Below are 25,785 nucleotides of genomic sequence, written 5' to 3'. Positions count from 1 at the left end.
AAGAGTGTTTATTTAATAACATTTAGCATCTTTTACATTCTAAACAATAACACGAAAAATCTAGAAAGTTAACCAAGTTATCAGTTTAACCCAATTTATCAATTTAAACCAATTTATTAATTTAAACCAATTTATTAATTTAAACCAATTTATTAATTTAAACAGGAAAGATCTCCAAAGCAACGATTCACTCTTTACAACATAACCTAACTTCCGAATTACACATTCATGAGTCTATATACAAATGTTATATCTTTTGCTTGGTATTGTATTATGGTATACTATCATTATCCCATTACACCAATTATTAACACCACTCTTTTCAGTTCAAATAAAAAATTGCAATCAACTATAACTGATTCTGTTTTGTAAACAGAAATCCAGTTACAATAGGTTAATGAAGTCCACGCATGCAGAGCACTCTATGGACCGAATGTATAACAAGGTAATGCGTTGAGAATTAGCTTAAAACCACGTGACTATGCAGTACGGACTGTTTTCTATTGCAACGTAGAGGGGAATGACTCGGACTTGCGTATCCACCTTATGAATTCGCGTTATTCGTTGGACCGCGGCGAAATGCGATTCGCTGAGCGTTCGCGGTAATGAGTTGATCGAGTACGACTTTCAAACAGACGTAGATGATTTACAGCGGTCGATCGTTTAAACAGTCGCGATTTCATGCCATTGTTTCGTCGTTCCTCCCTGTTCGACGAACGGTACCATTCGGAGCATTTCACGAGCAGCATTTATTCGTGAATTATTCTACCGGATCATCGATTCTTATTGGTTAGGTGTTTCGACATAGGATTAAGGTGAAGATAAGATGGTAGTAGAACTATGTATATGGTGACGATGGACTTGGTAATACACCGTTAAGGGGTGTGTTCTGACATTCTTCGGATGATCATTGTGCGCAGAAGGTCAGCCGTTCAGGGAAAAGATTGAATGTGCGTCTGGTTCGAATACCTGGGCGTGCGCACTGAGCGTGGTATTATATTTAAATGGAGGCATGCTCGTTACGATTGACGTGTTGTTCTTGGAATGCAATTTTCTCTCGGAGAGGTTTCCCAACGATGAAAGATTTTCCTGCTTTTATCCTGATTTCCTATTTATTCTCATCACGTATGTAAAAATTCATTTGTAAATGTGTTTTTCTTGGAAATGTTATTATCTTGATATGTATTTTCTACTTAGGGTAAACCATTTGGACAATAGGTAACGTATCTTCGTATGCATTCCTTAAATCACTCAGAGCAGTAAATCCTGTTCTCCACGATATCATCAGGATCCATATATTACTGCTTGAATACCATAGATCAGTATTGTCCGAGCTAAGCTTCAAGGCTTAGAGATTACTTGTGAGCCGATTCTTGGATGGGGCGGTGACCTTGAAGCCAATCGATTTCGGATGGACTGCAGCATACGTAGTTATTTGAATTAGTTTCCAATAATCTTATCATTTGAAAATTTGCTAACTATTCTTCCTCGTTACAGACTCCAAACTTGAACTCGAAAAATGCAAATTTGAAAATTCTTTAAATTTTAATATTCGAGAAATTCGAGAATTTGATTTTTGGAAATTTGAGGTTAGGAAACTTGGAAATTTGGAAATTCGAAGACATAGAAATTAAGAAGTTTAAAAAACTGTTCGGAAAGTTAGGAACTCGGAGTCTTAGGAATTTAGGAATTCCAGAAATTCGAAAACTCAAAAAGTTGAGAACTGGAGGAGAAACTGGTAAAGTTTGAAATTGTTTAAAACCGAGTTAACTTGAACTTAGAATTAGAAACGAAAAATCTAAGAATTCAAACGTTTCGGGGTTCCAATCTCCATATAGTTTCTCCGGAACCCTAATAAATCTCATCCAGCGTTTCACCTCTATTTCAATCCAAGAACTCGCATAAAGTGATCGATTTCTGAAATTTTTCAGCGTCAAGCAACGCCTCGTTACCCAAGCGATCGCTTACTCGCTCACTGGCAAGAAGAGCGGCAAGAGAGGCGTGTTGGTTGCGGCAGGTCACGAGGAACGGGTCTTAAGATGGCCTACATTATCCGGCCTTATCGGTGAGAGAAGCGGCGGTTGGGTCGAGGAAGAAACAGAGAGGAGGGTAGACCACGTGGCGGGAGGAGCGGTCGAGATAATAGCTGGACAGGAAGAAAAATGGGACAAGCTTGGTGCAAGGAGAAGACCACGAAGGCTCAGGACTCCAAGTCCCCTTTGGATCGGGTCTTCGTGCGTTGTGCGCATCGGGTATGTGGATAAATATTCTCTCATTTACATTTATCCTTCTTGCTACATTTATTTATTGCTCGAGTGGATGGCGAATTGGACAATGGTTTAATTGAATGGAAATAGGGAACAGGAATAAAATGTCAAGGGGAATGATACCTAAAATGGGAGAGCGAAAGAAAAATATCAGTTATCACTTTCAATTTATTTTTTCTTCCACTCGTTGCGAACATAAAGGATGCTCCGTGACATGCATGACCCACTTCAATGGAGAATGGGGGACGTAAAAACAAAGAGAAACATTCATCTAAACGTGTGTCCTATTTGACTTTCTTCAACAGATTGAACCATTTTTATATTTAAATACTACTTAATGGGAAACTGTGATAGCATAATATATAGCAAAACTGTATATAATCTCAGATAAGTACTTGGGATGTATAAAAGATGATAGCCATTTTAACCCCGTGTGATGGTAAATTGCTGCATATTACTGGATATTATACATATAAAATAGCTGCAGAACAATTTTGGGATTACTTTTTAGTCTAGAGGAAATTAAGTAGCATGCTTATATGATCTTTCTCTGCTGTTTCTGTGTCCTCCATTCACCATTAAAATGAGACCCATTGCATGCATAAATATAATGCATGTATGATTATAGAAGACAAAGGTTGTATACCATAGTTCTTTTACTACAGCAACCTTTCTATTGTCGTCAGAACTATTATTTTTACTAAATAATTTAGACTAATATTCTAGTAAGAATATCTACCTTAATTACTACAACCATTAACAGCACACCTGCAACGTATGCCTGCCTATACACTACATAATAAGTAATACCAAGAAAAGTGTCACGATTAAGACAGATTATGCATCTATTTCCATAAGTCTGAAACCAGTCGCAAACCAACTTGATAGTTGCAACGTGAAAATCCTCGTGCAAACGCAACACCAGTTCACACTCCAAACAGTAACCCAATATCGACGAAAATATACATCCAGGAACGTCGAGAGGCCAGACTATCCAGACAAGGTCTAATCGAATTTGGTTTCCTCGAAACACGAAGTAGAAGAACCGCGTCTCGTCGAGTTACTCCGGCATTACTTTAAGGGACCATGAAAATTTGATTCGACGGCGAAACTTCAGCGTTTGCTCGTACCACGTGACTTAGATGGCGCTTCATCCACCGCGGGCAAAACCTTCTGTTGCGTTTAATGACTTTATCGTCCGGTAATCCGTCGAGGTATCGCCGAACGGAAGTTGCTCGAAAACTAGTTTGTAACGTCGATACTCGACGGTATCGGGAATTTAAATAACTGATTATCGTGCGCGCACGTCGAGCACGGGCGCGCGTGCACGCGTGACGTGGATTTATCATGATGCATCGGACGCGGGAACGCCGCCCTAATTTGGAATCCCAGACACGCAGATATGTGTGTAATTGCTAATTAACCGAGTGACGGCCCCTCCTCGTTGCATGATATACACGGCCGCGTGACGAGCTAGCAAAAAGTCGGACGAGCTCCGTGTTTCCAGCTTGTCCCCAGTTTTTCGTACAGACGAATCGTTCGAGCAAGCCTCGCTTTTCGATTCTGTTTATACCTTCCTCCCGTCACACGGCGTCATTTGCATCCCGAGTTGTTGCAACGTAAGATAGAGTAAGGTTAGGTTAGGTTAGGTTAAGTTAGTGGATAATATGATACGGTAGGATAAAAAATATGTTGCAAGTTAGATGAAGGTATAACGAGGAATGAGTAATGATTTTGTAATAGGAAGATTTATACATTTATTTCGATAGAATTTTGAAAATACGTTGGTCTCATCTTTTCAAATCGCTTCCGTCTACTTTTGGTAGATATGTACAGAAACGGTATGGGGGTGATTCTACGTGAAAAATCGAATCGAAAATGAAGAATAAATTTTTTTCATTCGAAGCTTCGTTGTCGAGAAAATCGACTTTGGATATCCACTGATTGTGAGTACGCGTGCACTTAACTTTGGGCAGTATATCATAGTTTACATAACGATACGATATTCTATTTTTATGTAATACTATATATATATTTTTTTTTTCTCCGTAAAATATATAATATATACTATAGCTGGATCTATTATTAGAGGAAAATATTAAGAAATGCGTAAACGGAATTTGGAAATTATGATTATGATACACGTTGCTGAAGATCGTGGGCATCATAGCGTTTCTTAACGTGCCTAATAGCCCAGAAAAAAATTCTGAACCGTGTAAATATCGAACGCCGGCATCTTCGCTTCTAAAGACCCGTATCCCTTGCGTGCCGCGATTTACATATTAACGATTAAGACGTTAATGCAGAAATAATGAGCACGCTAACGAACCAATAGGCGTAACGATCCATCCCCGTTGCATAATCGATCGCGAAGCGTATACAGAGGAATAATGGGCGAAGTCTGTGAACGAAAAGTGATTAATTATCGCTTTGATTAGTGGCTTCCAAAGAGAGTCGCGTATTTTTTACCTTCCCTCTCTCATATTCTCTTTCGCTCATTCTCTCTATTTTTTTTTGCACGCGTAACGCGCGACGATCGTTCCTCCATTATCGATCTGATTTCGTTATTTTTCCCGATGCCAGGGACGGATACGGCTCTTTTTTCGCGCTGGTTACGTGAAACACAATTCGTGTACGTTTTACACAGTCCAGTGGCTGTTTCACGCGCGACTCGTTTCGATTCAATCACGTTCCGTTCGCGGTTTCCTTCTGCCTCGAACGTATGCGTGCACACCGCGGCAGGAATAATAATGATACCCCGTTTTTCATCCGCTTCCCTGGATGAATTTCCCTTTATTCTCCTCGACTCGAAACCGGCTACACGCCCAGGAATTTTCGAGGAGACCAGAATTTCGAGTTCGCTCTTCTTCCAGTCTCGACGGTTCCGTAGATATCATGGTTCCCCAAGTTTAACTGAATTTCGACCTGATTTTCGTGTCACGTCCCTGGATGATTCCGAAAGGGTTCCGCTTCTTGGAAAAGAAGCTTGACGACGGGGACTGTGGACTATAACATTTTTCCATTTCGAAATTTTTTGACAGAGAATTTTGGTATCGAGAAGGTGATAGTTTCGAACATAGTGAACCTAGAAAGAGTCCTAGTAGTGGACTCGGGACAATATTTCCTGCCAGGAGATAAAGGGAAGTCATAATTGTAAGGCTAAGTATACTCTATGTAGATAAATTTTGGTTATATGGTACAATAGTAATACCAGAATTTGTATTATATTTCCAGGCTACTAACAAGTCATTACGCTTTTAACTGCGACGCTTTGGCCACTCCTCCACTGTTCAGAAATATTCAGTCGTCCTAAAGAAAGTATTTCCACAGAACCTTTTGTGCCTTTTCTTCAATCCTTGGCATACCAAGGTATGGTCGATGACGCTCCTCATCTTAAGAAGAGGTTTTATGAGACTATAATTATTTCCATCTTTTCTTCATTTTAACACTAATATTATTATTTGCAACGTAGGTGCCAAAAATTGTATCAATTATCTACTCTTTAAATGTCTACTTGGTATATTGAGGGGCATAGGGTCCTCTGTGAGAGTTTCTCCATTGATATGCCGAAGGTTAAACAATTATTGCAAATAACGGCTGCAAATGTCATTCAAAGGAATGTCCCACTTTTTTGAAGTTTGCTCTCGTCGCTGGATTTGATATTTACATTCGTTTTCACTCGTCTCTACCCGTTTCGATAAGCGAAGCAGACAATGGAAGACTCAAAGTGAAACTGTTCGAGTGACCGTGGAAAATCTCCTCTTCGCGAAGCGAAAGAAAGCGCAACAACGATGAACACAATGCTTTTGATCGCGAAAGGCAGGTTATCTCATCGTTTAAGGATCACGTAATTCACGAGGAGTTATCGTATCGCGATGCTTCGTAATTACTTTCCCTTGGAAAATGTTAAACTCTCATTACGATAGCATTGTTTGCAAGATATTTTTCCACCTTTGTCTCACCTGGCCGCGAAACGAGCCGTGATTATCGTGGTCGTGTGCGCATGGTGGAAATAAAGGAGTGAAACGACTCTTGTATTGCGAAATTGAAGCTTGGTCTTGCGAAGACTTAGTTTCAGATCTGGATATAACCCGGTGTGAAAAGCGCTACACGAGGGAATATTTAAAATTTTGTTTATCTTAAAAATTCTGGCGAGGTCAGGAGATGATCTAGTTCCATTCATGACAGTTTTAGTGGGTAGGAATAGATTTTTGTGAAGTATGTAAATAGTACAATTTGTAGAGTTTATACTCGCAGTGTTAAATTCATAATTGAGTTCATTAGGCGAAACTGAATAGTAGTTAAACTTCTGTAATTGTGCCTAATGAATACTTGATTAGTATAATCTCCAGCTGTTAATTTTGAGATAAGATGAGAACGTTCTTACATCAGCAGAAAACTTTTTAAATATTTCATACAACTGTTGCATGCTAGTCTCTAGATATCAAATTTAAATTAAGAAACATGTATCATTCTGACTGCAATTGCAGCGTTCTGCTCTTTTCATAGAGACTTAGCCTAATTTCTTACCAGTTAAACAACTCTGTTGATAATAGGTTCCTAGGGATGACACACATTTAAAATTCAAAGACCTACGATAAATTTCCAATTTGATACTATTTCACCAATACATAATTCCAATTCAAAATTGAAAGACAGAGACTCCATAGTTTCCCAGTCTTCACTGTCTCGCTGACGAGCAAGACAGCAAGACTTTCACATAAAATTTTCTCCAAATTCAGTTGTACGCTGATCCACGTTGATATTCCTCGATTACCAATCTCCATCGACACCGATCCGACTGATAGCTCCGGTCAAGGGGTGCAAACAAAGAAACGCCAACAAACGTTCCTCCGCTCCAGCGATGGAAACATTTACGGAAGCAAGCCGATCGATCCGAAAGGCAACTAAATACTTCCTCGACACGGCAAACATCGTCGGGTCCTGGCGAGCTGGACGCGAAAAAGTGGAAAAAGAGGGAAAACGACACGGGACAACGATGGAAACAGGCGGTGATCGATAGATCGCGGCGCGTTGCTGTTCCTCTGTACAGGATCAATTAGACGCGGAGCTGTAAGTTCGCGCTGCTAAATGAGAAAACGCGGTCCCGTCAAGGATTTACGGTTGTGTAACAGCCGACGACCAAGGAGGAAAAATCGAGGCCAGCGCGTGTTTATTGGCCAATTTTTCCTTTTTTCTGCCGCTAGCAAGCAAAGCTGAGGCAAAGTTCGCGTATCAGCTCCACCGCGACGAATTTTTCGCGTTCTCACGCCCCGTGCTCGAGATTAATTGTCTCTGGCAAATGCTCACGGGAAAATGAAGGGAACCCTGCGCTAAGTCGAGTTGTTCTGAATTTCATTGTCTTTCCAGAATCGAGGATTATGCGCTAGAATCTGGTCATGCGAATTTTTATATCTTACAAATTGTATTTTTCAACTTCTGTTGCAGTGCTTTAGAGTACTTCGAATTTAGGGTGTCTAGAGTGCTTAGTATTTTGTACCTGAGATCAGAGTGTTAGGATATTAGGTTTGCTTTAAATTCTTCTTTATTATTCTATCATTGCCTTGCTAATTTCTATTTGAGATGTATAAAATAGGTTTGCTTCAGAACATATCCTAGGAGAGTATTCTTGAGTGTTCAGAAGGAAGGTAATAGGAAATTAAGTTATTGTCAAGATGTGTTAATCCTTTGCACTCGAGAGGTAAGCTTCAGTCATCATTTCATAAAATTTGGAAGATCGATATTAATTAATATATCAAATTTAATGTATTGTCACAATGTGCGAGGTATCGACATCAAATAATTCTACAATTCTATTATTATACAATTCTTTATTTATTGCTCAAAAAGGTATCGTCAGTTTTTAGTAGAGAATCTTTGAATTTCTACCCTTCTCTAGCTAAAAAATCGTCGAGTGCAAAGAGCTAATGTCAGGGTGGTGTTTATACGTGTTATTTAACAATTTTGGACATAACATTAGCTAAATGTGTAATATTAAATGTTCTTCGGTAATTTGATTAATCCAATTTTTTGGAGATGCATTTTTAAATATCGTGGATTAAGCACTGGACTTCGAAATATTATCTAAGCACTGAACTTCGGAATATTATCTTCGGATTATTATTCATGATGACTATTTATTTCAATTATTAACTCTCTGCTCTAAAATGCCGAGTCTAACTCGTCACGAGTGCTTCACGTCAAATGTCACGATTGTAAGCTACGCTAATCACGCGACCATAATTATACTCCATACGTGCACAAAATTCGAAAAATTTCTGAAATTTGGATCCAATTTTATCTTTGATAGGATAAGTATACAGTAGTTAACGAAAATTAAAATACTACCGCAATGCATACTTTCTCATGATTAAATCGCAGCGCAAGGGGTTAATATCAATTATAATTAAAAATTCTTTCATACATCTGAATTCATAATTTGCAATTCTTATTTAAAATGTCTAAAGAGATGTATTCTGGTATTGTATAAGCATATTGTAATAAAACAAAAAAATAATCGTTCATTAGTTACGACAAATATCCACGAGCTATTCCGGAAATCGTCTCCATTAGCAAGTAGCTCATGATTCTTGTTTCAACAGCAAATCGATTCAATAAACGAGCTCGTGTATTTTTACTGTCTCCGTTTTTACGAGTGTCCCTGCAGCCTGTTGCAGTCATTAGTCATTCTTATATAATTCGTATTTAGCTCTTGTAGATGTTGCATGTCAGGGAAAAAGTGTTATCCGCGTTAAAGGTTAATTACGCGATCTTACACCGCTTGGAAAACAGGAACGCCATTTTTCGTCTCTCCCCAGCGTGGCAGAAGCTACTTCCGGTGAAAATCGTGAAATTCTTCTTCGTTTTCTCTGACGAGGTATACAGATTCTTTCAAACGAGTAAAGGAATTCCAAGATTCGAAAATTGGGATTTTTTTCTGGTAATTAAGCGATTTTTTGGAATCAATAGTTTAGGTAGGAATTTTTAGATAGTCTGTACGAATTTTTCTCGAAGTTTTCTGAAAATTATCGTCAGTCAAAGAGTAATTCTGAATTTTTCTTGTTTTTAGTACAAGTATGGAGGAGTAGCTAAAATTTTAACACCGGCAAGAAATATTCTTCATTGTATGGTAACAAATTTCATTTATTCTCTTGAAATTTTGCAAATATATTTTTGAAGTACTTTTCATTGAGGAAAATTATAAAGAACCGTTTACCCATCTATCGAGCATTAAAATATCCTCTCTTCAGTCGCAGGAACAAAAGTGTAAGTTCAACACGAGAAGAACTATAATAAGAAGATTCTTGCCCATTGAGCATAGCTAGATACATCGATTTCCGAATATTACAATGATAAATTCGGTTGTTGATAGTATTCCGAGAGCAAAGTGAACGAAATATAAAAGTGGCAAGAAAAATGGAACAGAGAAACGAGGAACCATAATAACTCTAATAACGTGATGGCACGATCGACAAATCCAAGTTGATGGAACGACCACAAACATCCAAACAGGAAACCGCAACTCCACCACGAATGAAGTAAGGAAAAGAAAGAAAAAGGATTGCATCTATCCACAATCGTGCCATTATACTATCATGAAGACTTCGTTCATCACGTTCAGTATCTCGTTTAATTCCCCGTTATCTTCGTCGAGCTAAGATCGTTGTAAATGTACTTACTTACAACTGTCGATTGCTTCGGGCGCGGCCATTTCCGGTCCCCATATACGTCTTTATCGTGACCGAGATTCACACCTTGCGCAGAGCTGGGGGACGTTTAGTAAATGAAACGTGGGCCTGATTAGTCAGAGTGTAATAGGTCCACATTCTTCGGTACGATCACAGAGATAAAGGCTACGAAAGTTTATTATTGACCGAAGGTGTCACGTCTGCTCTGCAAATACGAGAAGGTTAATGGAAGAAATATAGGTGTGATTAGTTACAGTAATAAACGTAGAATTTTTATTCTTACTTGGAGATGTTATACTTGTTCAGAAAGATAAGGCGCGCGAATTTTGAATTACTGTACACTGAGTAGTTGGCTAATTGTAAGTCTGACTGGTCATGGTGTAATAGAGTGATAATATTTATTATACTCTTCACATGATTATAAAAATAGGGTACCTCTGTTGCATCGTTAGCTGGAAGAGAAGTTTAATCTCGAGGTTCCAGTTGACCTGGAAGAATAGCTCAGATGAAATTATAGGTTTAATTAAATTCATCTTATTGCATTAATTGTGGCAACTGCCATGGCAATATACATGGAATTAGAGACTGCAGTAAGACAATCCACCTGTTTCTACCCTAATTTCATTTTATTGCATTAGGGTAGAAAGAGGTGGATTGTCTTACTGCAATCTCTAATTCCATGTATATTGTCATGACAATTGTATGTAATATATGCATTAATGGAACAGTATTTATGTATAATTATACATTAACATAAGCATAGGATTTGTGTGGATTATTTAATATTCTATTTAATATAGAGTAAAAGGACGTAGACTGATGTAATTTATTTCACGTTATCGAGGATCTAAAAGTGAAGCTATGAGCAAAATGAGTCCCCTGTCCCGCTATGTAGTCATCTCTTGATCTCTACGTGGTTTACACGTAGGAAACGTTTAAACCATAAGACGTTGCCAATTTACGATGGTCATATAATCGCCTTGGGCAGGTCAAAGAAGAAACGGGAAGTCGAAATCCACGGTCCCCGGTTGAGGACCTCGTGTTCCACTTCCTCGAATATCGAATGTTGCATCGAACTCTCGACTCTCGGATGACTTGGACGCTAGGAGTATCAAACCAGACGAAGTAACTGGTTCCAGATCGTTTTTGTCTTAGTTTTCGTCGTTATTGGAGATACGTAGATATAATCAATGTCGACTTCCATCGAGATAGGAACTTAATTATTGATTATATATTAATTAATTATATATCTATATTTTCATCACACTCTGAGTCTCCTTATCATAATATATTAATTGTAATTTAATTATCATTAGTTTCGCGTACTAGCTTTTATTCTCATGCAAACAGGATTAGATGCACCTACATTATTACCTGTGCGTGCGATCTCAAAATTTCTCAGGTAAACCTATTTAGAAATGGAAAACTCGAAATTTGATAATCAAGTATTCACGTATTTTTATAGCACGAAATCATCTTCATTTCCTCTTAGATAATTGTACGATTTATAATTAATTATTGTGATCCATTGATAGGTCTCACTTAACTCTCTCGCAAAAATTCCAGATTAATCGATCAACAGAAGGGTTGAAAATTGAAACCACACTACCTGTTGCCCACCAACTCCATAATTTGAATCCGTTGTCGAAAATTCGATCAAACTAGGATCCAGGAAATTTTTCGACCGTCAAATTCACCTATGGAAGAAACAGGACCCACAGTGATTCTCAGGATGTATTCAAACTTCCTTCGAGTCCATTCAACGTCTCGACGTGTCACGTTAAAGTCCCCGTATGTGGAATTTCGCGGAAACCATGGAAACGTTTAAAATTCATCGATTTTTTATCGAAACGAGACCTCTGACCCACCATGGTCCTCAGAAGAAGACGCACGTCCATGCTCGACCGATCCTGATCCCTGTTCCGCGTATTCCGCTCGCGACTTCTTCTTTGAGATGTAAATCGAAGTTTATGAAAGGAAACTCGAAGGTAGCAGCTAGAAATTTCACCGTGGAATTTTTCTTCCCGTCTCCAGCCGCGTTAGAAATCGAAGAATGGCGGATTAATCTAGCTCGCCGTTGCTACCTGCAATTACTCCCGGTTGACGTACCGATTCATACCGACTTTCGATAATTAGCGACCAGTAACATGCGGCTGATTCGTATTTATTAAATCGTCAACGTCGGCTGCTTCTTTCGTCGAGAACACGGAGGAAACTCGTCGTTATTCGCGTGATCGTCGAGGAGATAAAATGTTTCGTCGTGGGGGAAACGTTGGGTAATTACGTTAGTGTAACTAGCATTATATGGTCAGATAAATTTTCCATTTTATTTGGCTTTGGAGTTTTGTCTCATTGAATTTGGTTGTTGGAATTGTGAGAATTTTTGGGGTGATTGTTCATGGCGTTCGTGGAAAGTTTAAGCTTTGAGGAATTTTTGTTAGTCTGTTATTTGAAATGAAATAGTATTGTGTTATGTAAGAGTATTTATTAATAGTGTTCTTATAAGAAGAATCGTTTAGAAGTCTTGTAATTTCCATTTGACAAGAGTGAGGAAAACAAGTTTATTTACTATACTTTTAGATGTAATAATGATGTACAGTCTGACAAATGAGGATATATTATGAGGATAATTGAATATATAGGAGGTTAGTAGAAGTACAGGCACTTTATAATAATTATTGGTGATTAATATTTTCTTAGAAGGCGTTAGGAATTAGTTCTGCTAATAAAAATATATATTGTGACGTTTTCTATTGCACAAACTCGTCTATTTTTGTGGTAAAACAACTATCAAAGTTTTAGAAAAATGATTAAAGACGCGAAGAAGGAAATAACAATAAAAGATAGTAATATTAGTTACTTCGAACGTATTATGAACTACTATCGCGTTAATACTATCGCAAGTAAAATTAAATTTTATTAAATATTTATTTGAATCGTTAAAAATAAATTTGACACTTATACGAATAGTCTAGTCGAATTAAATTCAGTCATGAATGTATTCATACTTTCTCGGTAAAATCCAAGAGTGAAAGTGTCGATAATTAACCCGTCTATCAGATGTGATAGGATGTAATTGGTACTTCATCATTATACATACATACATATTACAGTCTACCATTACACGAATCATGGTAAATTAGATAAAGTTTCATTAAATACCTACTCCAAGTAACATAGAAAATATTATTAAAAATAGACCCCATTATTCAATCAAATAGTCACATAGAATTAGGTTCGATAATAGATCAACATAGATCGTACATCATCTTACTTATGTTCTCAAGTGATCCTTATCGATCTACTCAATCCGTTTCATAAAATCCAATAGAGAAAGTATCGCCATCTAATCAGTATATCAATTAAAACAGGAAATAATAAATAATACTTCTCTGTCTATATCGAACATAACCTATATTACATAACACAAAATACAAAATTATCTATTCAAATTCAATGAACCAGTTTCTCCCTGTGTATGCTTCTATTTTCGATAACGAAAGTCAATCAGTCTATCAATTTCAACAGGAAATAAATAGTACTTTTCTACTTACACCGAACATAACCTATATCTCAGAAATCGTAACAGAGTGAACAAAATTTTACCGAATATTTATCCAAATGAATGAAACAGCCATAAAAATGGTTATTACAAATCTAGCATCTATTCAACATCATCATCGTCATCTTATTTATCTTTTCAGTCTCCCGTTATCGCGAAACCCACTAGTGAAAGCATCGGGAATTAATCAGTCTATTAAGTGTAACGGGAAATAAAGCCCGGTTTTATCGCGATCACGAGCGTGAAACTTTTCCATTTGCTTTCTCGTCGACCTTGATCTCGTGAAAATAAAGCGCCACGCAACACGCGGTGGCAGAAGCTGTAACTATTCGATTCGTTCAATTCCGTGACATCACGCCGTGATTCACGTATATATGTATATCCTTGGAATATAATATCCGAGTGGAACAGGATCGCGTCCTCGCGCTCGACAGATCCATCGAGATCCGACCTCGTTTGCCTCATTAGCAGGACGACGATAACGCGGTGTTAATTGAGATCGTAAATATCGTTGCTTAACGTTCGACGCCTGGGTACAGACTACCTGGTACTTACGGAATTATACGGACTATATTATAATGCTTGGGACGCTTAATGCTTCGAGGATAGGGTTTAATCGTTTGTTTGGGCTAGGATAAGGGTAGCAATTCTTTCTTTACAATTATTATTACACTATTACAATTGTAATTATAGTATTTTATGTTTGTCTAATATTCGAAAATATTTAAAATATTAATATGTAAAATATTTCAAATAAATCGATATTTATGGGGACCCATTGTGAATATCAGTGTAGATATTCTAAAAATTATTTATTGCAGAATATTTTATTTTTAAATTGCTTGAAACATAGTACAGTATAAAATAGGGTAATGTAGGTATTATAATTATTCGCGTTTAATAAGAGCTCAATTAAAGTTCGAAAAAATATCGGAAAAAGAATAAAACGTGAAGAAACACCGATATAAAAGTACGATCTGTCGTTAAATATTCATAAAGAGATATAATTCAGGAATCCTAGGTAATTTAAAAGTTATTCTCGTTTAATGCATACAAATCGAGATATGCGGCGCGAATTAAATGAGATCTTTAATTTTCTGAAATTAATTAAGGAGAGAAATAAACGAGTTTCTTCAAAAATAAAATCAAGGATAATTAAAAAGTTTCCCATTATTCGTAAATTTCACGTATATACCAAAAAAAAGGGAAGAAAAAATGAAAAAGCAAATGCAAACAATTTTCAACTTAACCTCTTTGAAACGCAACCGCTATAAAGGAACAAAGATTTCCGGTGCGCTAGCACTTCGTGTAGGAAATATTTCGAAAAGAAACATTCGCGTACCAGTGGCGTGTACGCGAGAGAAGAAGGAAACAGAGGTGGAACGATCGGTCGCTGGTTTCTCTCGCTTGTTACCCACAAACACGGCATTGCGTAAACACGTACCACGGCGTATTTCTGGAGAGGTGAGCAACGCCGTTCTTTTTGCGCCAGAAGGTCGCGACCGTGTCTTTTTGATGCAGACTGGACTGTGACGTCTATTTACGCTGAAGCTCGTTTCAACGAGCGCGTTGAAATTTTCCTCCCGCTGAATATCAAGGATATACGCGTATCAAGAGTTCCAGCGCTCGACGCGCAACGTTCCACGCTCTGCCACCAGAGCGCGCTAAAGTGGCTTCGAAAAAAGCACCGTAGATAATTAAATCCAGTCGATAATTCACTACTAATAAAATAAAAAAGACGACTCCCCGTTTTAACGAGAAAATCACCGTATTACACATATGTAGGTCTTCTTAACGTTCAGGGTGTCTTTTATAAACAAAATGGCCGATTTCTCTGAGTCATACATAACATAATACATAGACCTTAACGCGACTGTATTTTTCACATTAAATATAGGTCTTCTTAACATTCACCGCGTTCATATTATAAACAAAATGGTTGAATTCTTTGAGTCATAAATAACATAGAATACAGATCTTCTAAACGTGTCTCCATTTTTTCACATCGATTATGAAAAACGTGTAGAACGTGGATAGTCCTTACGTACGTAGGTGATACCACGTGGACTCGAAGAATCTTTCGATATTTTCGAACTCGGTGGAAGTGATTTCAGGGTCAATGTAACAGAAGTTAGCGCTGGCTACCCTCAAACTTCGTAGAACGTTGAAATTGATTTAGTTGATGCATCCTCGCGTACAAAGTCATCCGGTGGCTTTGCTACAGGTCATTGAACTTCGAACGAAACTGCGGAAGTTCGTTGACGACGAGCCGTGAGTAATCTTCGAATTTCAAGAATGCGACTGTGGCGTTGTAATATATCAGAGGAACAGAGAAGATACCAGCGTAAAAAGAGGAGCTGGTGTTCCGTTCGGGGTCTGCTAATGGACTCATCGATAAGGTTATCCTAGCGGGCCCATACTTTAAACGTTGAGATAGTAGTGTTCAGCTTGGAAACGATATTTATGAGAAAGGATGGTTACGTGATATCGCAGTACATTCCATTTCAGACAAAATATTTATTAAAACAAGTATTTTTATATTTAATAATTATTCTTTTCGTAAATATCGTTAAATATTAATTTCTCGTCGGATATAGTCTTTTCTTATGAATAAAACATAGTAAAAAATAATAGAAAATAGTGATTTCAATCTTGGCTGGGACATTTTGCAACACGGTAATTATATACTTGGGAAAAATTGCTCCACTCGTGTGACGCAAAGTTCCTGTTTAAGTAAGCCGATGTTCTACATTTTTTTAAAAGTAAATATAAAATTTTATAGAAAATGAAAAAGTTGCAGAATTAGGAAAAAGATATAAAATTGTATTTAACAAAATCATCATATATTTGAGGTATTTCTAGATATTTCTAGATACTTCTAGGTATTTCTAGATCACGAAACAATTTAAGGTCGTACGTGATTTTAAAGTCGCCAATTCATTAAATATTTCGAGTACTCATTTCAACCAAAGAATTTCTTTATATCATAATTAATATCGACTAAGAGAATCGGTTTGACCCTTTGACTACGATCGAGCGCCATCATGGCATCCGTGGAAGAACTGACCAAGTTCATGGTTTATGGTTCACGCTTCTAACAGCGGAATCGCAGTTTCGTGAATATTGTATCGTCGGAAATATAAACTTGTCAAATCGGATGGCATCACCGGTGAAAATTCGTGGCGACGCCGCGTCCCGATATTAGAAGTATAAACCTGTCAATCGTACAGTGTCATCGGTGAAAAATCGCAATGACGTCTCTCCGTTTGTTCGCGTTCGATTTTATTTTGTCAACACTGTGACGAACGTGCGTGTCTTCACGAATGAATCTTGAAAAATTCCTTTCCTTCATCTAATACGTTTGCATGTCAATTTTATTCCCGATTGATGGACGGAGGGCTGCCATTATTGATTACGAAGCCGTAATGGCGGCACAGCGTTTGTTCGTATCAGGAGTTTTTTCGTTAAAATTACGTCGAATACTTAAAAAATTGTGCTTATTTTCATGAAGCTGATTTTAAAAATATTCACAATTCATCTGTCATTTGCATACATACTTTGACAATCATTAATCAACAGAGAGTCCAAGATCGTTAAGGTGCAGAGGTTCACAATCGTAATCGCTCATTTACATTAAGCCTTATTTTCATGAAATTATTTATCTTCGTGAACATATCTTCAGAAATTTTTTCCATTTATCTAGTACGTTTATATATTTATAAATTTTATCTACAATTTATCGACGAAGCGCCATGATAACTTGTAACACAAAATGGCGTGTCACTTTATTCTCTTACAATTGCGACGAACATTTACGTAATTATTGTTATCTTCACGAAAATATCTTTCATTTTCCTAATATATTTATATATCAGATAGAATATTAAAATCGTAATGGCGTCCCATGTAAGTACTCGTATCAGCCTTTATTTCTCTAAAATTGCGAGGAATGTGTCTAAAATCGCATCTGTCTTTAGAAACCTCTTCCATTTATCTAGTACGTTTATATGTACATAAATTTCAGTGACTATTAGAGAATCGTGACTATAAATCCAACGAGTGATTCGTCTCTGACATCAGCTAAGGTCGCAACGGTAAGCAACGATTCTTTCGTTAAGTAAAGATTACGTAAAGCGAGGTTTATAGACAGGCCTGGTAATAGTCCTCTCTCACAAGCTTAATAATAAAATTGCTTTTCAACCTGCAACAACACGTCGCAACGTTACGTTCTCTATCCGCAACAAGTACGTGACTTCGAACAGCGTGGTTCACCGGAGGAAATGAGATACATTTCAGACACGATACTCGATGCGTCGTTTTTAGACGACGAAACCTGTCGGATTATTCGAAGACACGTTATGCTGAATTCGTTCACTCGGCGCAGTCCGATTTCACGTTGGAAAGTCCACGAATCGGTTCCATTTTGTGTCGCGCATAGCTCAGTGGTAATCGAATAAGAAGATAGAGAAGATTGACCTCACTAGGACACGATCGACCCACGTTGTCATATTTATTAATAGCCGGCGAAAGTTTCCTTACAGTCTTTTGAGACGCGGAGAAGGTATGCGTGTTTGTGACGTCATTTGCGATATCAACGAATTGAATATTCGTAGTATTTTTATTCGTACCAAAATCTGAGATTTCGGAGCCCCGAGGACTAAATATTCTAATTATCTTTATGCATTTTGCGAATTTTCGTAATTTTTTCTTCTTTAAAAGGTACCATTTTCTTTAATCACCTTTTTCTCAAATATTATAAATTAATTATTTATTCGAGTACCAGGTACCAGGTATTTTCTAGGTACTATTTGTACTAATTGCCCTTTGTTCGATGATTAATACGTTAAAACGTTAAAATTAAATTATTTATTTACTACAACATAGAACTTAACCTATTAAAATTCGATTTTTAGGTTTCAGCAGTTTTATGGCCATTTTCCACTTAACTCACTAGCGCCACCGCGGCCCGTATCTCCGATAAACCTTTATCGTAAATATCGTATATATCGTTGAATTATTTTTCAGTTTTGCTGAAGATACTGTCTTAATCAAACTTCCAAATGAAATTTCGTATTTTTATCACGCGGAAAGAGAAGTGTTAAAAATATTATTAAATATATCGGAATCGCGATGTGGGCCAGTTGAATTTTTATCCACGCCTTCCGATGACTTCACAGCTGTCCCGCTTCCCAGCCGCTGTTTTACAATTTCTTCACGCTTCCTGGTAAATAATAAAGTTTTACGGGCGAACGACTTATCGCTTTTGAGCGTTCTGTCGTGTAAGTAGTTTCTCGAGCGAGCGCCGGCTGGAACGCGAATTCCTTCAAACGCGCCGCTTGAAAGTACTGTCAGTTCCCGTTGGAAACGTGGTAGCTAAAGCGAAACGTGGAATATCGTTCGTGGTGGAATCCAACGTTTGGGATCTAGTGTCTGTACAATGGCACGTCTGGAAGAAATAACCCCCCTCTCCAGGATAGTCGGCCATAAACGTCCGACGCTAATCCCACGGAGCTTCTTATCAATTTTATTGTTCCTTCCCACGATATCTTCTTTCGTCGATCTCGATCTCGTGTAGGTTTTTTACGTTCTTCGTATCATCTTTATTTTTCCTTCAATCCCCTCGGTAACGATTATGTATTTATCGCTATTGGCAAAGAATTCATTAAATTGGCTCAAGTACATAGAAACTGGCTTATTGCTCTACGAGGTAGATAGCAGCTGTTAAATACAGTGTGATGCTTTGCCTCAAGAAAATGTCCGAGCATTTAATTATTCACTATACGATTTTAATTTATTTTCGAAGCCTAATATATTGTATATAATTTCTATTCATTGAGGGCTCGTAGTTTTCAAGAGAATGATTTTGGAAATTAAGTAAATTAATAAACGGTCTTCATTTTATTTCTAATATGAAATCAATGTAATCGAAAATTAGTTATGAAACGCGATCACAGCGAACGGTTCTTTCACGAATATCGATCAAATTGGTATTAAAAAGGCAAGAAGACATTTTTCTAAGAATACCCATGGTAGATAAAGACGACAGTTCCACGAGTGGAATATAGCGTGAGCGTTTGTGGCGGGAGCAGTAGCCGTCGACCAATTTACATTACACCCGCTATATCCACCGCGTGCAAACAAATCTCCTTAAAACAAATTTGCCTTCCCGTTTCCCGCCTTCGTTTTAGTGTTTTCGCCATTATGATTTTACCGACTACGAGTTATACCGCAATTTCTCCGGGAAGCATCCAAACAATGTGCCCGATTCTGGAGACAACTGGCGCGGTAATTTAATCAGCGGGACAACTTTTGCATTGGCCAACGTGTCGACTGTAACAACTTCCTCGCGACGAATTTGCAATGTAAACCGCGCTGAAACGACACGTGTACGATTCCTGGAGGAACATTGGCGCATAAGTGACGGCGATTATGTGGTGCAGGAGGTGTCGGTGAAAGTTTTTGGAATTTTTTCTCTTTTTCCTGTAAATTGGGTTAATACATATGATCACTCGAAATAGAGGATTATTACAATTATAATTAATCCAGGATAATAGTTATCGGTCTGTTTCGTATTATACGAGACGCGACATTAAATCGAGAAATAATAACGTCGTGAACAAATTTTTCTCGAATACGAAAGTTTGTGGAATTTCTTCTCTTTTTCCTGTAAATTGAGTTAATCCATAAGATCACTCGAAATAGAGGATTATTACAATTATAATTAATCCAGGATAATAGTTATCGGTCTGTTTCGTATTATACGAAACACGACATTAAATCGAGAAATAATAACGTCATGAACAAATTTTTCTCGAATACGAATATTTACTATTCGTAAATTTTAATATTTACGAATATTGTAAGTAAAATTTAAAAAGTTCAAAAAACGAAGTTTATTATTTTGGCCTATGCATAATAGTACTTATTAAAGCCATTAAGAAAAGAATCGCGAATTTTTAGCATAAAGTGTCTCCACTTAAAGTGTCAATCCTTATTTATTTGACACTCATATGAATTCGCCTTAATAAATAAATAGAATAAATAAATATTTACTTTATTCGAATTGATACTAATATTTGATTATTTACTGCAAAATTCGACCGTCATTTACAACCCTGGAGAATGTAGAACAGCTGTCTGGTCCTGCATCGAGGTCCACGCGATGGTGGATTAAAATAGTTTTAAAGGTCGATCTCGAACACGACGAGATGTACCGTTAAGATCGATGCTGGTTCTCTCGTAATCGTGTTTTCGTGCTCGCGCAGATACAAAAGGGAATTATGCAACCCGTGCAACACGGCTGCGTGTGTCGTAGTGATTGCACAATTGCTTCGACAGCAGCGGGGATCAAACGCAACTCCATTCTGCCCCGTCTTCCTGTGCACGCGGCTGCAAGACGAGTCTTCCGGTTTCAAATGGCCCGAGAGGCAATCGAGGAGACATGCTCGGCAGACTGTAGCTTTTTGAAATACGTGTAACAGTCGTTGAACAACGTTCGAATAGAAGCTGCTCGATTTTGAGCTCGACTTTTCCCGTTTGCGAATCAACTTCGTTAATCGCATTCGATGGCGTTCGCGTTGATTGGATTTTACCTTAATATGCATTTTTCGACGTGTAATTTGTGACAAATGACATTCCAATTTCTGTATTTTATCGTAGGCCCGAAAATTTCGTTCCGTTTTCCCATTGGACCATTTTTGAAAAATTTTATGCGGTCGTGTTTGAGATATTTAATATTTAAAACTGTTATTAATAATTATACCGAGATATTTAATATTTAAAATTATTGTATATTTAAATATTAAAAATTATTGTATATTAATAATAATATTAGAGATATTTGATATTAAAAATTAAGTAATTATGAGTTATGAATTATTATGATTAATAGGATTGTATTTCAGTCAAATCAGGACTTTACTCTAGGTTTTATAAAACGTGTATCTTAAAAACTATTGATTAATTGATACTTGAAAAACGTTTCTTTCAATTTTTGATTAAACTGTAAATATTAATTTCTTCGGATTTAAATATTCTCTCTGATTGGATTTGGTTGGAATATAGGATTGCGTGCAATGCGAATCATATTGTCCAGTGGACAATTGCGATACTGTATTTGGAAGCTTAAGGAGATATTTATTATAATTTTTCCGACAGTATGACACGGTGTTGGGTCGTACGTTCACGCAATTAATAGAAAAATCAGCAGAAAAAGTGTCGTGAGGCAAAATTTCACGATTCTACGCGATGCATTACACGGTGTACGAGTTCTTTCAGCAGTGGAGGTATTTCACCAGGTTTTCCAGGTGAACGCCAGCTTTTTAAACGAAACATTTATTTTTTGAACGGTATATATTTTTAATCCCACACTGAAATGTATTAAAGTATTATATTCGAAAGCCATTAGTTTGGAAGATATTCGATAGCCTTCCTGTCGCTGAGTTTTCAAAAATATCAGGAAACCGTTTTACAATATCACTGTATTATCAAGGTACAGAATATCTTGCATTAAAAATTCCACGTTCATCAATATAATTATTAAGTTTTTTTAATAGTCATGAGAAAGATAAAAAGTTACTCAGTATGAAAAAGAAATTAAAATTTATTTCCCAAATTCGCGTTATTTATTCTCATTAAACCTCTTTAATAAATAATTTTTCAATTATTTCAATCAAATTTTACTTCAAATAAATTATTTAGATTATTCGAATTATTTTAACATTTTAAAAGGAGAATTTTAGAGAAACCTTTGGCAGAAGTTCATTTCCAAAACTCATTCACTTGAGAACCAATTTTCTCAAAATACGATTTTAGAAAAATTTTTCCCCTTTAAAAATACATCCACCAAACGACTTTTTCCCTTAAAAACATAATTTACCGAAACGTCTACAAATTTATTTTAAAAATTCGTCCACCGAACATCTAACTTCCCCGAAGAAAGTACTGTGTGCAATCTGAAAGGAATTCATGCAAACTAAAAGCGTACATGCAGGTATAAATTTCGCCTGTCTGTTAATAACAGGCATTCGATCATTTCGCGGGTGTAATTCGGTTGCGATTTTGCGTGCCTAGGCCGATCGTAAAGTCGATCGTGGGCCATAAAAACCGAAAGCAGCTCGATAGTTCAGCGTCGGCGTTGCGTAAAAGATACGGTTATTGTCGATGGCGCGAGACTTTGAAATATTCATCCGGCGGGAGTGGGGATAGCCGCGCGGCGAATGGTGGGGATAGCGCTGCGGTGAGTGGCGGGGATGGCCGCGCGGCGCGTGGTGGGGGTAAGGGCCGCTCCACGGTATGAATATAATTCCGGGCATTGTCCCGCAAAAATTGATTCCTTCACGCGTGCGTCACCGCGTGTCCTCTGACGAACGTGGAAAAATGAAATCTCCCAACGAGGCTTGTTCCGACGAAATTAAATTGGACTTACAGGTGGCGTTGACGGACACGGACACGCATCATTTAAATTTTAAAGCAGTCCCCGCGTGACTGCCGCGAAGTTCAAGCACGTCAGAGATCCTCATTTCGTCCCGCGTACCTCGTTCGTTGTAACGCGGAAAAATTTGCTGACTTTCATTGTCTAGACATTTTCACTCAGCGAATTTGGCAGCCTTATCTTCGAAATTTTTTCGGTTACCCTAATACGAGTTTATCCCCAACGATATATACAGGGTGTTTCACTTGAATCGGACATGTAGATTTCTCCTTGTTAGAAATTAAGGGAAAAGAAAAATTAAAGGGTGGACGGGAATATTTAGTTATTTTATGATGTTTCCATGGTGATAAAGGGAAATCCATTAAAGTACTTCAAGGTCACCGATTTTTTTTATTGTATGTTAATACTGATGATATTTGTAGCCATTCTTTTTAGATGCTTATTTTAAATTTTCACAGCTCGTGCATTTTAATTTCGCGTTCAAGAGGGTGCTTTTTCTTGATATATAATACGAAACATGGCGGAGAGATTACCCAGTCAGATTTCTTTAAATTAACATCCCGCTCTACTTAATTAATTAAGATTGTTCTGGAAACTGGCTCACGGAATTTAAATAATTCCAAATATATCGCAAATGCTTTAGACTTTCTAGAACGTGTTATAAAGCCAAGCTGACTTATTTCGGATATTTCGTTTCCCCAGTTTCTGAAAATATGGAACTACTTTTTCTTCATCATACTAATACAATTATTTATTACACATTATCCAGTAATTTTAATGTTAATTGCTCGAAATCCACTATAAGCGAAGGATCAATATCGGAAACACGATTCCTAACCTCAAAATAATCGTCTAATCTGGTTACTCTTCTGTATTCGAAATTGCCGTTTGTAAGAAAGAATTCATTCTCGCCCTTTTATTATTGCACTGAAGTTTCCTTCATTCGAGCTAATTCTTCCAGAAACACGTTAAATGTTCAGCACCCGATGAGACAGGCAAACCGAATTAGCTTAATCGACTCTCGAGGATGGATCGTTCGATTCTTCTTCAACGTCGTATGTTTGTAGTAAATTGGCTCCAGATTGCCACGAGCTGGTTGGAGCAGGCAGGATCTGCTATCCGTGTTGTTAATGACTCGTCTACGCGCCGCGCTAGCCGTCTTTAAGGACCGATCGAGCATGGTAGCGGATTGGTTACAACCGATGGTCGTGTAATCTCGCGCGGCAAATGGGAAAAGCTCGGTGGAGCTGATGTAAGCGGAGAATATGTCAAACGCAACGACACGGAAGAAAATTACACGGGCTTCCTGTGTCCCTGCGACGCTCGTTGAGCATCGAACGTAAGGAAACTTAGGGCAGCCATCTTGGGAACGTTCGCGGGAAGTCAAGATGGCCTCCTGGAGTTCCCTATATGGCGCGTGTGTTACTCGAGAGCTCTATGATTTGAGAGTAGTTATAGGTGAAAGTAACGAGAGTTAGGTAAAAGGTTAAGCGAATATTGTTAGGTTAGTTCCCTGCTATCCTGAGATTAAGGTAAAGTAAGGTCATTTCTTGCTTCATCCGTATCCTTTTAGGTACGTGTGAGATCGAGTATCTTTATTCTAGGGTCTGGAATCATAAATAGACTTTAAAGTTGAGGATCCTGGAGTCGAGGACTGAAATTATTCCTTGCATGAAGGTTTCACTGAGATGGTCAGGTGACTTACTATTAGGTAACTTATTATTAGGTATATACATGGGATATCACGAGTGGGTATTGGAGATGATTTGGGTTCCAACTTGGGAATGGATTTCTGTTAGATCTGTATTTGGCGATTCCGGAAATCATTAAGATCCAATAAATATCCTTGGTGAGACCATTCATCCTCGGTTCAGTGATTTTCGGGTTGCATATTCCTAATAATTGGGGTATCTCAATCCCAAAATCCCCAGTTTTGTGTTTTCATATCCTTTCAGATGCTCAGAGACAGGTCCTTCACCTTCAGAGTCCTCAAGACCCCAAAGTTCCACATCCCTCAAATGATAGAGGTATACCAAGAGTCCCCAATCCTCAGCTTTGACCTTCTACATCCCTAACAAGTCCATAGACAAGTCCTCCACCTTAAAAATCCTCAGAATCCCAAAGTTTCATGTTCCTCAAACGTCAGAGGTGTACCAAAAGTCCCTAGTCCTCAGTTTTAAGGTTCCCAATCCCTGATATGCTTACAAAAACGTCCTCCACATTCAAAATCCTTAAGATCCCAAAAATTCACGTGCCTGCAGTGACTGAAGAGCGTATTCCTTAACTCCAGAGTTATTTCGTGTGAGATTCTTTCGTTTACAATATCATGCGCGACTCGAAACTCGGGAATCTAGTCAAACACGACAGTTGTGAGCGAGAGGCGTGGTTTGTAGATAGAATCCAATGTAAACATCATTGGCCAGGCTCATGGTCGGTTTTCGTCGACGTCTTTCAGCCTCAGTTACGTGTTATTGTTCGCCGCGTTCGGTCGTAGTGTTTCGATGTGTCTCGACGTGTCTCGACTCTGTTGATTATGGCACACGCCATCGGAACTTGAATCCTAAAGCAAGGTATCTAATAGCGTCGTTGGCCATTTATAATCTTATTAATACAAGATTTTCATTCCTCTAACACGATCATTGTCTTCTGTTTCAGTTCTACCCCGGCTTGAAGGAGGAGGGATCGGTCCTAGGTGGCGCCACGCAAAGGGTGACGAGGTAAGTAGCCATTTTAAGAGTACCACGCATGCGTGTGCAATTAGGCAGACCCGTGGCTTGTAGAGCTTTATCGGTGGCGCGTTACTGGATTTAAGTTCGTTTTTAAGAGTCGGCCCGT

At 37.9% G+C, this 25,785-nt stretch overlaps 1 protein-coding gene across 1 annotated transcript in view; it reads left to right on the top strand.

The window, feature by feature from the left end:
* Positions 1-25,785, top strand: part of LOC108552670 (uncharacterized) — a 47,280-nt gene that overhangs the window by 3,747 nt on the left and 17,748 nt on the right. The window contains exons 2-3 of the mRNA XM_017907322.1: positions 1,932-2,252; positions 25,606-25,667. Of these exons, the coding sequence (XP_017762811.1) occupies positions 2,163-2,252; positions 25,606-25,667 (152 nt within the window). The 5' untranslated portion in view covers positions 1,932-2,162. The remainder of the gene's footprint in view (positions 1-1,931; positions 2,253-25,605; positions 25,668-25,785) is intronic.

Source organism: Eufriesea mexicana, unplaced genomic scaffold, assembly GCF_001483705.2.
Source record: "Eufriesea mexicana isolate 0111107269 unplaced genomic scaffold, ASM148370v2 scaffold7569, whole genome shotgun sequence".
In the NCBI taxonomy this organism is placed as follows: Eukaryota; Metazoa; Arthropoda; class Insecta; order Hymenoptera; family Apidae; genus Eufriesea; species Eufriesea mexicana.
Note: the sequence above shows the minus strand (reverse complement) of the source record. Positions and strands in the feature narration are given on the sequence as shown.